Genomic DNA, 13,606 nt, shown 5'->3' with positions numbered 1-13,606 from the left:
TAATAAATTTGTATTTTCATCTCTCTCAACCTATGTGATAATTGATCTTGGCCAATTAGTCACATGCACCGATGTAATCAATTTTTTATTTCCATTATTATTAAAATAAGTTTCACTAAATTCACTTTTTAAAAGCAAAATGTGCGTTCCTCCACTCAATTGCTTACAGATAAAATGAAGTCATTTGCTTCATCCAAACACTATGAAGTTAAAATTCAATTTAAAGTTGCAATGAGTAGGAGAAATACTATTTATACTTTATCTGAATAGTCAGACAATTAAAAATTCTCAACTTTTAATCTAATTTATTTTTTCTGGAAATTAACATCCCCATTACTCTTCAAGGAATGGGGATCGGTTAGGATCCTCATCCGTAGAAAGATTTATGATCATATAATAGAGTCATCAGAGAATGCCTTTAATCCCAAAAACATATCTAAGAGGAGAAGAAGAATCTTTTGATATTCTTGTTTATCCTTCCCCGGATGTATACTGTTGTATCATTAATTAGTAATATCAATCAACTGGTTGCGAGCAAATCCGATGGCTTTTTCTATTCCCAATATTTTTTCCTGGTGGGGAAAACAATAAAGAATCTGGTTGATCCGATCCCAATAGATTATTAATTTCTAAGTGCTCCAACTACTTCGGAGGTTAGTCGAAGCTGCACTTTCCATGATAATTATACAAATTAAGATAGTGTGATGTGGGGACTCCGACAAAGAAAATGTATAAAACTAAACCATAAAATTTTTCAGACGCAAAGAACACAAAGACTGGAAAAAAAAAGTCAAAAAGAGTTTTAGCCCCACCTAACTTAACAATTATTATTTTGCATGCCCATCATCTTCTTCACCGGTTGACTTCATGGCCACAACCCATTCCTGCAAAAATAAACATTTCACAGAAGACCATGCAATGGAAAGAAACTGGCATGGTTCTAAGCTTCTAACTTCTAAGCCTAATTAAGGAGGGGTCATGGTTTTCCCAATATCAAGAACGAAGCGGTATTTGACGTCGGCCTTGAGAAGCCGCTCCATGGCAGTGTTGACGTAATCAACCGGAATGAGCTCAATATCTGCAGTTATGTTGTGCTTTGCAGCAAAATCAATCATCTCCTGTGTCTCCTTCATTCCTCCAATGCAGCTTCCTGCCACCATCTTTCTACCTGTTCATAAATAAAACATTCAAGGTAGAGCATGAGACGAGTAGATTACCAATTGGAGTTATAATCATGAAAATGTATTAGAAGAGTCTTACTAATGTTGGTACGTACTTACCCATCAACAAAGAGAAGACTGGTAGCTGGAGTGGCCGCTCTGGTGCACCCACCATAATGAGCTTCGCATGCGGCTTAAGCAGAGACAACAATGGCGTGAGAGGGTGATCGGCAGAGACTGTATCAATGATACCATCCATTGTGCCTGCGGCAGCCTGCACATGTAAAGGTACCATCGCATGGAAGGTTAGGCATCTTTCAAAATTCAAACGATTGATGAGTTGTTTCTTGGCGCTCAAATTAGCTCAAGTCGCCAGTTGCCTTGGTCAATTTTTTGATGCGCGCGCATCATGAATAGGCCAGTACAACAGAGAAATTGGGTTTATGTAGTTGTCAAGTTCTTTGCAAAGTGTTTTCCTATTCTCATGGAATACCGAATCCGTGATACAGTTAGATATACAATTCCATTAAATTCTGCCACTCAAAATGCCATGTTTACATATGACTAACTTCAGTGAAAAAAATCAATATTTCTCATGTTTTGAGCTAATAAAAAGTTGAGTTTAGTTTGTATTGGTTGAAATTACCTGCATTTGTTCCTGCTCACGACTGACCAAGAAAGCATCAGCACCGAGACGCTCGAGGGCTTCTTGCTTTTTCCCAGTACTAGTACTGATTACTGTGACCTTCATCCCAAAGGCTTTGCCAAATTTGACAGCAACATGGCCAAGCCCACCAAGACCAACAACACCCAAGTGCATACCGGGTGAGCAAAGTCCAAAATACTTCATGGGACTATAGACAGTGATACCAGCACACAGAAGAGGAGCACTAGCGTCGAGTGGGATGTTGTCAGGCATTCGGACGATGTAGCGCTCATTGGCGACCATTATGTCAGAATAGCCACCATAAGTCTTAGTACCATCGTTGTTGATCCAATTATAGGTTTGGATCATCTTAGGGCAGTAATTCTCAAGATCATTCTTGCAACTGTCGCAGGAGTGACAAGCTCCAACCATGCACCCAACGCCCACTTTGTCACCAACTTTATATTTCTTAACCTTGCTGCCGACTTCCGTCACTACGCCGACGATCTCGTGCCTGCATTTATCATCGGCATTCCGGTTAGAAGAATTTACTACTGGGTGAAGTGATTTAGTTTTAGACACATCACAACTGGTTACAGAACCCATTAGCATTCGCTCACCATCAAAACTCGTCGAGTAAGACAAAATGTTATTGGTGGAAAAATTAGATGATTAGTTCCCTTTTTTTTTTTTTTTTAACAAAATGGGCTAAAATTGATTTGGGTTTACAAAACTAACCATACCCCAAAATTAGCTAAAATTGACTTAAAATTACAAAACTAACCATACCAATACTTAAAAAGGCATCATCAGTAGATCTTTTTCTGTTTTGGGCAAGGTGAGGCATTAGTACTTGGATACTTACCAACAACCTGGATCCTCTCTACTCCGCATGGCCTTTTGTCCTGTTTGTTCGTGGACAGATTGATTTTATTACAACCATCGGATGACAAGGCTAATTAGCCGAATTATTCAGTTAGAAATAAATGAAAAAGAATCAAGCTGCTATCAAAAGGGTTCAACTTCAATGCTTTGCTGAGCCGCGTATCGGTGTATCGTTATGATCTCTAGAGTGGTGGAGGTCGAAATCTTATGACTGAAAAACTAAAAGAAAAAATGCATATCCGGTGGTTAAAATTTCATGAATCCGGATCATCATCCGGTTTGGTGGGCACTGGCTTACCACCACAAATCCTGTGGGACCCACAAGTAAAAAATAAAAAAAATTCCATCACGCAACTCCTGGTGGGTCCTATATTTATGGTGTTATATTCAAACTGTAAGCAGTTGCGCAATTATTGCGGAGCAGTGAAGTGAAAAGGTATGATTCCTCTCAGACCGGCTCTAATCAAATCCGTTCACACATTGCCTTCCACCCCACACTTGAACGAGTCCAGATCCTCATCCCCGTTGGGGGAGCACTGCTCCCCAACGGCTTCCCAACCACACCAACACGTGGGGCCCACATGTGAAAATTTAAAAAAAATTTTTTATATTTTTTTCAAAAAGTATTTTTTACCTGTGGGCCCCACGTAGTTGTCTGGTTGGAAAGCCGTCAGGAAGCAGTTTGTGCTCCCCGACGGGATGAGGATCCACTTGAACAGGGACATGAAAAGCAATGCGGGACAAAAAGTATTTGGATCCACTTCTGAAGCAAGCGGAGCAAACCCTAAGTCAGGAGACATGAAACTTGAAAGAAAGCCGATATACGTGGAAGGATGATAGCCACAAACCAAGGGAATAGGTTCTGTGGATTGGGCGAGGCTTGATGTGCAATAAAAGCCTTACCTTATCTAAAGTGTGGTCATTCGTGCATGAAGCTGTATGGCATTTTTGGTGTTGGATCGATCAGAGAGGACTGATGTGCAATAAAGGCTCATCTACGGGTTTGAAGCTTTATGTTACTTCAACAGAAAGAAGAAAGAAGAAAAGAAAATGGTCATTACCCCGGAACCAGTGGATAGGTAGAAATTCCCCATTCGTTCTTAACGCAGTGAAGATCAGAGTGGCAGATCCCGCAGTAGAGCACCTTGAAGCTCACATCTTCGTCTCCCGTTGCCCTAAACAAAATAAAAAACATCAATATATAAATCCGTACACTCTAAAGTTGCCGAAAAAAGTGGATTTGGATTTCCGATGAACGAAATAAATTTAAGAGTCAGGTGGTAGATGTGGTAACTCCGTCATTAAACGTTCATAATGAAAATATCAAAATGCTGTGAACAACTGCTACACAATTAATTACACTCCTCACTGCAGTTTTTCTTCTCAGGATTAAAATCACAAACAAGGAAGACTCTGAAGAAAGAAGAAAACACTTTTAGGATTCTACGAAAGAAAGTCTCGTTTAACAGAAAGGGCGTTAAGCATGGAAAGGCAGAAATAATTACGATCTGATCAGAGACATTGCTCCACGCGCAGATCATCAAACATGAAAAACTATGGTGACAACTAAAGCTAACTTCTGGCAAGACTAAAGATCTGCAAGATCTAAATAAAAGAATAGAAAAGAAATGCAGAATCGTTCCAACACTTCACAGAGATTCATATAAATATAGTTAATCATTCGTTAATTGAAAGAAATTAAAGAAGCAAAAAAATAAAAATAAAAATAAAAATCAACACATGACAGTTATCTTTGAGTTCTACTAACGAACTGCAAGATCTCTGACGAAATAATAGAAGATAAGCAGAATATTAATAGTGATTCATTGATCATAAGACCAAATTGAGAAGGAAATCTCGCTGCATGCAACCTTAATAAGAGATTTACCTGCGGGAGAATTTAAAAGGTGAGAGAACTCCAGAAGAATCTCTGGCAGCCAAGCCGAAGGCCTTTCGTGGATGCTCTTCCTCCGGTGATTTCGCCATTCTCAGTGTTGAAAAAGCTTTCGTTAAGGGAGGAAGTACTAATTTCCTCTAGTAAACCCTAGAAGTTTTGAGAGAGAACCAGAAAGTGGAGATGGATCGAAGTGTTCAGCGGTGCTCGGCTCTTTGAGCTGTGAGATCGCCTTATATAGAAGAGAAAGCTTACGCGACCCGTAAGGTAAGGAGAACTCGCGAAGGTCATTAATGATTCATCTGACGTAGGTGATGAGCTTTAACGACCCTCACCAAAGCAAATTACTCTACAGACCCGAAAGGAAATAAAAGGTCCAACTAAATTTGAGTCTCTCCAATAAAGTCGCCTTCACCTTTCCTACTGATCAAGTGCACTCTCTTTCTCTGGTCGTGCTTGAGTGATTTGAGTGATATGTAATTAATGCCTACCGTCCAGATCAATTTTAATCAATCTTGACCATTCGTTTTGAAAAAAAATTCTGCTGTGCAATTAAATCTTTTAGTCCCCTGGTCTCTTTCTAAATTGTTGTTTTATATCTTTTTAGAATCCAGAGAGAGGAGAGAGGAAACGTCATTATATGTTCCTTCGAGGATCACGTGGACAAGAACAAGTCAAGTAAAGCCGCAATTTGGGACGTTTGATTGAAAAATGATCGGAAGAGTAGTTTATTTTTTGATAAATACTATTGCCCTTGTATTATTACTTAATTACTAAAAGATTATATTTTTTATAAAATTATAATTTTCTTCTCATTTCTGGCCGTTTTAAAAAATCATTATAGTTTGATATTTAATATTTCTTTCGTCTTCTAGAATTAAGAAGCCAAAAGATGATACCATATGAAATCTCAAATTTACGTTTATTTCTTGTCATTTTAGATATTGTATACCACGTGGCGTTCACATCCTCTACAATTTCTTGTAATTCTTATCTAGGATTGTGACACGTGACAATTAATTATCTGAGAATTAGAATTAGAACCTAATTGATAACTCCCTAAAATTAAGCAAAAAAAAAAAAAAAAAAAAAAAAGAGATAATAAATTCTAAGAAATTTATTGTAGTCCATAGTGATGAGCCTTGGGTTTTGCTTCAATCCAACATAATAATTGCATAGGGCTGTCCTGCGGCCGGTGGATGGTCGCCACATAGTTGGATTTAAATTATGACAATTCACTGCATCTCTTTTCACTTAATAGTTTTAAAACAAATGGTCTGAATTTAAATCTTAACGACCATCCAACAAACAAAGAACGGACCAACGCATTAGTGACATAAGACTGAAACATTTATAATTATGTCTAAAGCAGCTTACCATATGGACCCAAAAATAAATAGAAAAGTCCAACAAAATCTGCATCTTCCCACTACAATCTCTTTAATATTATAATTGTAGGCCTTTTGGACCCAGCGAGGGGACACATCAATATATTTTTTTTCAAAGACAAGAAGGGTGTCTAGGAGTTCTACACTTCTACTACCCAATCCACTTTCAATTTGTGGTTGAGGGAACTCTGAAATCATTCTTCTCTAGGTTTTAATTCTTATTAGAAAAATAAAGTAATCAAGTAATGCCCTAATTTTGGTTGAAAAATTATCCAAACATTAGGTTTTTATGAGATAATTATTATTGCTTTTTATTATAACTTAATTATTCAAAGGACTTGACTCTTTATGAAATTATCATTAACCTCTCATTTTTAATGGTGTTAAGAAATTGCTAAGGTTAGATGCAATTTATACCCTTATATACCAATTATCTATTTTTCTTTTAAAATTAAGAAGACAAAATGCAATATATATCAATTTTACCCTTATTTCTTGTCATTTTAGATTTCAAGAAATCCAGATGAAATTGAGTTTACTGGAAAAAAAAAAAATTGAAATGAAACCAAGTAAACTCTTTTACCAAAAAAAAAAAAACATTTTATTTTATTTTAAGGTTGTACCAACTTCTCGTTGGAAGTGCTATTCCTTGATTTTTTTTTTTATCGCAAATTTTGAGTGGACTTCATGAATAATTTTACTTTTAACATTTGATTTAACATTTTAGTATTGCTTAGTGCTCACATCAGCTCAAGTTGTGTTAGTCAATTTTTTTTTCATATGATCCATCATGAATAGGCTAGGACCACAGAGAAATTTGGTTTATTTAGTTGCTTGGTCCATGTCAAAAAAACATTTGTATTTTCAAGGAATAGGTAAATTTCCCCACCGTTCTAGATCATCATCTTCAGAATCGATGAGGAAATATATCATAGACCATAGTGATGTCTATCTCACGTAATGTACGACACCAAGGTGAACAAAGGTTCAAGGAATCTCTTTTGCCACGGGAGATTTTGGTAGGCAAGTATTGTTTATGTGGGGTGTCCGTGGTACATATTGTTAGATACATAATTCCATCAATCTCCATGAGTATTCATAAGTCATAACTAACTTCAGGGGAATAGGTCGGTTTTTCTTTCAAATGAACCAAACCCAGTTTTGAGCAATTGGGTTTAAATAAAATTTAAATTTGGTTAAAATTGGATAACCGTTGAATTACTTAAATGCCACATGGCACAATCCTAAGAGAGAATTGCAGAAAATTGTAAAAAAATGAATTACAGAAGATGTGAATCTATAAACTTTCCTATTGTCATGGGATTCACATCCTCTGTAATTCCCTTCCCAACAATTCCCTGCAATTCTCTCATAAGATTGTGCCATGTGGCATTTAAGTAATCCAAAGGTTACCCAACTAACTAGAGTTTAAATAAAATTCAAATTTATGGGTGAGTTTAAATAAAATTCAAATTTAGTTTAAATTGGATAACCGTTGGATTACTTGAATGCCACATGGCACAATCTAGGGAAGGGGGGGGGGGGGGACCCCCCGGTGCGGGGCCCGCCCGGTTATTCTGTTGGCGTGGATTACTTAAATGCCACATGACAATCTTATGAGGGAATTATAGGAAATTGTAGGGAAGGGAATTACAAAGGATGTGAATCCGATATTAGTGGATACCGATACCGATACGATACTCGATACTCAACGCATCTTTTTCACCCTAACTTAAAAACAATGAAGCGATCAATACGAACAGCTGCGTGGGTTTTGAAAAAGGAAACACGTGTAATAGATATTTGCATGGCACCCACCTCATGCAAAGCTCCAGAAGAGTCCAAAGTTCGCTGTCTTGAATCGTGTACTGCTTACTGTTCGCAGTCACCGCTTATCACCAGGCCATCATAACCTCAGCCCTTGGATGAAGAACTGAGCAAGAACCAACCAAGGAGGAGGAGAAGAAGAAGAAGAAGAAGAAGAAGAAGAAGAAGAAGAATCAAGACTTGATTAACGCCTGAAAAGCACGGACACGCAGAACAGTAAAGAGAGATCGAGAAAGAATGTCGGCGATGGATCGAATGAAAAAAGGATGGATCTATTTCACCACTTCGGTGGAAGAAGGTTTTCAGTATATCAAGGCTTCAATTATCGGCCAGGTAATATTACTGAATGCCCTTGACTCTTTTTTTCCTTTCAAAAGGTTTCGAATTGAAAAAGAGCAGCGAATTGAAGAACTCTAAATGGGGCATGATATTCATTCTGATTATGGTTTACAGATTATTATAATATTTACAGCCAAAGAGAATTCTTGCATGATTAATAAATCATATCTGTGAAATCGATGGATAGGTGAAAAAGATGTCTGCAAAAAATGAAACGGAAGCAAGTGAAGCTGATTTGCAGACTGCCAAGATGCAAGTTGAAGCTGCAGACGCTGCGGAGGAGACCAAAAAACGACTAAGCATGTAGTTCTCTCTTTTTTTTTTTGCTTTTCTTTTCTCCCCTTTCCTAAGAAGAAGAAGCAAAGCCTGCAATTCACATAGTGTATGATTCTCTTTGATGGAAATGCCTTTTAGCATAATTTGACCAGAAATTTTCAGCGCTACCTCCTGAGTGGCCTATCCTCAGAGTTATAAATTTTTTTATCAATTAAACTTCCTATTACAAGCCTCATAAAAGGGGAGAAAAGAAGAAAAACAGTATAAATGAGAATAGAAATCATGCAGAGATACGAAGTAGTAGACAGTATTTAATTTTTATTTATTTTACATTTTGGAAAGAAGATGGTAAAAATATGAAAATATAAGAATGGAAGAAGAGTAGTAGTTGCAACTGAGTAGAGGAAGAACTAGCATAGGTTTTCATTCTGGAGTATTCTTGTTTTTTTTTGAAAAGTTAAATAGATTTAATTTTTATTTTTAACCGAGAAGTTTAACTTACTTATATCAGTACATAATTTTGATTTCTTAACCGAGAAAATGTAAATTTAGAGGGTAATTTTGAGAGTTTGCTGAATTTTTTTTTAATCATTGATATTTGTGCATTGTGCCTTAGCATGGTTGGTTAACCCATTCCTAGCGAAGGAGAAGTTCCTTTAGTCTATAGAAATGCAACTTTGCCTTAGCATGGTTGGTTAATCCTTTCTTAGTGGAGAACTTCTCTTGGTCGATAGAAAAAGACAATGAACTTAATTGTATTCGTTAAAAAGGAAAACAAAGCAATGTGTAGAACTAGTACTCTTATACCTGGAGACGAGTCGAAATAATCACTGTGAATAAATGATAACATTGATAGAAGAAATAATAACATTGATAGGTTACATAACATTTGAGTCTACATGAGAAGAAATAAGAACATTGATAGGTTGCATAATATTTGAATCTTCATGGTAGAATGCATCCAGGACTTGGGGTTGAATTGGAACAAAACTCGCCATTTTTGGATGGTTCCACATACATGAACAACCAGAATTGTTATCTGGAACTACACCGAGGGTCCTTCCAGTCGTATATAATCATACATGAGTCCTTGAAGAGCTCCTAAACTTTTTCCTTGGGTCAAAAAGATTGTATTTTCCCCATCGACAAGCCAACCCTTCTGTACTGTAATGTTGTATAGCCAATATAGACCATGAATTCCATGTCTTGCGATTGCATTGTCTTTGCCAATCATCCTGCTTGTGAAGTGTGGAGGATTCACATTTGCATTGTTGAACCGAACCTTTTGAATTTGAGCCAAGAAATACACAAAGAAGGGTCACAAAAGACATACATTTTAATTTCTGTAAGTAATAAAACAAAAAGTTTCAAGCTTTGCAATTTAATTCTTCAAGTTTAGTACCTGCAGTTCACAATTCGAAGCTGAAGCAAGTGCCACCCGCAACATATAAGTTTTATCGGTTTCGACCTTGGTGGGTTTGAATACAATCTGCCTTGTGGTTGTTTGGAATGCGTTATCAACTTTCCTGTTAGAGAACGAGAAAATTTCGTCTTCAATAAATTCTCTTTAAAATTCTGGGTTTCTAAGCAGGGCAATTAATCAGAGAGCAAAGTAGGTTTAGCTTTAAATCAAAGTGGGTTAATAAAACAAGGAGAGAGAAAGGTAATAGATGTCCAGAATTTGCAGTGGTCACCTGTTAACGTGTGAAAAGAACCAGTCTTTTTTGTAGTCACTAACACCCACGGTGTAAACGAGGTCTTTAGGATACAATTCACCATATCTCTCCCACAGTCCGTATTGCCTGAATTTCTCAACAGGTGCTGCATTTTTATCGTTGCTGCAGTTACAAAATTTTGAAGATCCAAATGGTTAGCCCTGTATGATCACAATATATAGCTTCTTACGTCATGACAAAATCACGGTCGATCATATAGAGATGTAGAAACGAACCCCTTTGGGACGAAAAGTTTATTTACATATTCTGGGTTAGGGTCAGGCACAAAAAATTCTGCAGCAGAACGATCAGGAATTCCAATCTCCCACACGGTTGGACCTTGCCTGGGTGGTTCATAGACGAGATTACCCAGACCTAATTTGTCTCCTGCATTACATGGCTACACTGTTAGCAGGTGTTGTTAACCATATATAGATGAACACCTGTAACTTGTTTGTTTGTGTTGAGCAAAAAGAAGAAGAAGAAGAAAATAATTCATGGTATGTGAGTTTAATTAATACCTGGTTTGACGGTAATTTTAGCCACATGTTTGTAGTCTCCTATGAAACCAGGCACCCATCCATAAAGATTATAATCTCCAGGTCGAACACCATTTATCGCGAAAGTTCCACTAGCATCAGTTTTGGTCCAAAATTGGTAACCCTGTAAAGAAAATGGCATTTAGAATTTAGGGGCTTTCGCAAGAATATTTCTATCCAAGATCGCATAGATCGACTAAAAACACCTTAGTATGATATGACACAGATGATGATGGCATACCTTTCTTGGTTCCATTGGAGCGGCGCGCATATCTTCTTTATGTCTCCCACTGACAAACTTGAGGTGGGTTGATTCTATGATCACTTGATGTTGGATCTTCTCCTCTAGACTCCTCCCTATTCCCGGCTTGATGGTATATCCTTTCGACTGCGATGTGATTGTGATTATGATTAGGGTTTAGAGGAGGGACCTGCATCCTTTATATAGGCAAATCCGTTAGATCGTCCATCAAGATCTAACGGTTCCTATTAGCCCCACTAGCCATCCATATAGAGTTCTAGTAGCTGTATATTACCCATATCGGACCAATAGAAACCAAATCGTGTAACACAATCATGGCCCACCTTATGTGGAATATTCAATTAATATTCTAACATTCTCCCACTTGGGCTATTTGATTGTGACCGGTCAGTCACATCTCCTTTGTTTTAGAAAACATTTGAAAATACATTGAAAACATTTTGACCTTTATGTGCACAACTTTATATTGGTCTGAGGATAATCCTGGCTCAATCCCTTCACATGAGCCTTAGTACCGAATCATGGCGTGTTGCATCTTTTATGCAACACGGACCATCCATGGTCACAATACTCTTAACTTTCTGAATAGATGCAATATGGTAGTGTGGCAACTATGACACTTTATAGAAATCCTCATGTGTCATTCTGTTGTCAATCCAAATCTCTCACTTTATGGTTCCCACGAACCGACTCAATGCCACGAGAGTATCTTTATGGTTCCCACGAACCCGTGACTCAATGCCACGAATATCTTTCGGTTCCTACACCTGTGACTCAATGCCACGAGCATGTACATTATGGTTCGAACCCGTGACTCAATGCCACATGAGATTATATGTACATTATGGTTCCCACGAACTGTGTCATCTTTATAACTAGAGTTTTAACTTTATGTGTTACATGACACACCTTAAGGCTAATACATGAATGCCTTAGCTTTTGCTTAAAGTTAACACATACTTTAAGACTTTCATAACATGCAACATGATAATATGTGAAGATTAATATGTCACCAAAGAACTTTATTGAATTCAAATAAATTATCGGTGCATACAAAACAATCGATAGATACCTTATTACACATAGACAAAGTTCTCAAACTCCCACTAAACAACCCATCTAAGGTTCCTCCTAAACCCATAGTTACCCATGTCTATCAAAGACGTCTGGCGGGACCCTTAGTTAGGGGATCTATAACCATATTATCTCGTACAAATATGCTCTCTTGTGGTGTCACATTCTTTAACCTTTTCTTTAATAGTCAAATACTTAATTTCCATGTGTTTAGACCCCTGTGATACCCTTATTGTTGTTAACAAACAACACAACGGAATTGTTATCACGGTACAACTGGATAGATCTATCCACAATAAAAATGTCAACTGTCTAATGAGGTTCCTTAACCAAACGGCTTTTTCTTTAGTGGTCAAATACTCACCATCATGTATTTAGACCCTATGATCACACATTTCTTGTTGTTAATAAACAACACAATTGATTGTGATCATAGTACAACTGATGGATCTATCGGTGTTAAAATAGAACGTCAATTATCCGATGAGATTCTTTATCAAACAATTTGAGTAACTCCCCATAACATGTAGCAAACTCAACCTTTATGATGAAATAAGTAATTTTACCTTATTTTACACTTTTCACAATATTATCCCTCATGCCATCAAGGAAAACAACTTCAAGTAGACTTCTTATTATTCGACAATTAGCAAGGTCAAATATATATCCTTAATGCTATAGGTCCGGAACAAGCTTGTAGATTATCTTATCATCAATTGTCCTCTTCAAGTATCTCAAGATAAGATACTTTCTTCAATTGTTCTCTCTCGTATCCTTTATAGGACAACCGTAATAAGCTCTGTATCTCCCTTGAGAATCAAAACCATTCTCAAGTATGCAATCTAGCATATTGAACTTCTTTAAATATAAATTATATATGCCCTCCGAGAAAGATCCAATAAATAGCATAAACAATCCCTATGGATCTCAATGCCCAAGACAAAGATGCCTTACCAAGGTCTTTTATATCATAATTCTCAAATAACAATTGCTCGGTCTTTATGCGTAGGCCAACGTCACTACTAGTGAGCAAAATATTATCAACATAAATAATGAGAAAGATAAAAATTTCTCCCACTGACCTTGCCATATATATATATTGATCTACAAGTTTCTCAACAAAATCAATGAGTCACATATTATTAATCTTTAAACACCATAGTTGAAGCTTACTTAAAACCACAAATTAGACTTCTTAGTCTACACCAAGATGATTAAAATCATCACCCATCCTCGCTAATGACATGGACTTCTTTATTAAGTTTTCAATTAAAGGCAATCTTCACATCTATTTGATATAACTCTAAAGTCCTTAGAGAGATAGGTGAAATTTCACTAGTCTACTTCCTCTTTATGAGTAACTCTTTATTCCGTCTGTTTTAAACCTTACATCTTTCTTCGTGAATATTTATTATCTTATACACCCACTTAAATAAATGGGTTTAAGCCTTTGCAACTTAACAGCTTCCCAACATCATATTGTCTCATCAACTATATCATATATCTCTTCACCCAATCATAAATCTAATTAAAACAACTTTTTAGTAATCTGGGTCAACCATAATGCCAATGTTATATTCATGTTCATTATATCAAGTAGT

General features: G+C 36.8%; 1 protein-coding gene across 1 annotated transcript; it reads right to left on the bottom strand.

Annotated features, from left to right (window-relative positions):
• Window positions 1-529: 529 nt before the first annotated feature.
• Window positions 530-4,866, bottom strand: LOC149017089 (putative mannitol dehydrogenase). Its single transcript, XM_089151399.1, has 5 exons — window positions 4,580-4,866; window positions 3,753-3,866; window positions 1,807-2,320; window positions 1,281-1,434; window positions 530-1,168 (listed from the first exon to the last, which is right to left on the bottom strand). Exons 1-5 carry the CDS (start codon window positions 4,675-4,677, stop codon window positions 966-968), a joined length of 1,083 nt encoding a protein of 360 aa, XP_089007525.1. The 5' UTR covers window positions 4,678-4,866; the 3' UTR covers window positions 530-965.
• Between the last annotated feature and the right edge of the window lie 8,740 nt (window positions 4,867-13,606).

The sequence above is a fragment of the Hakea prostrata genome, chromosome 4, assembly GCF_041222555.1.
Source record: "Hakea prostrata isolate BN-2017 chromosome 4, UWA_Hpros_2, whole genome shotgun sequence".
In the NCBI taxonomy this organism is placed as follows: Eukaryota; Viridiplantae; Streptophyta; class Magnoliopsida; order Proteales; family Proteaceae; genus Hakea; species Hakea prostrata.
The sequence above is the reverse complement of the archived record's forward strand: the minus strand, read 5'-3'. Positions and strand labels throughout refer to the sequence as shown.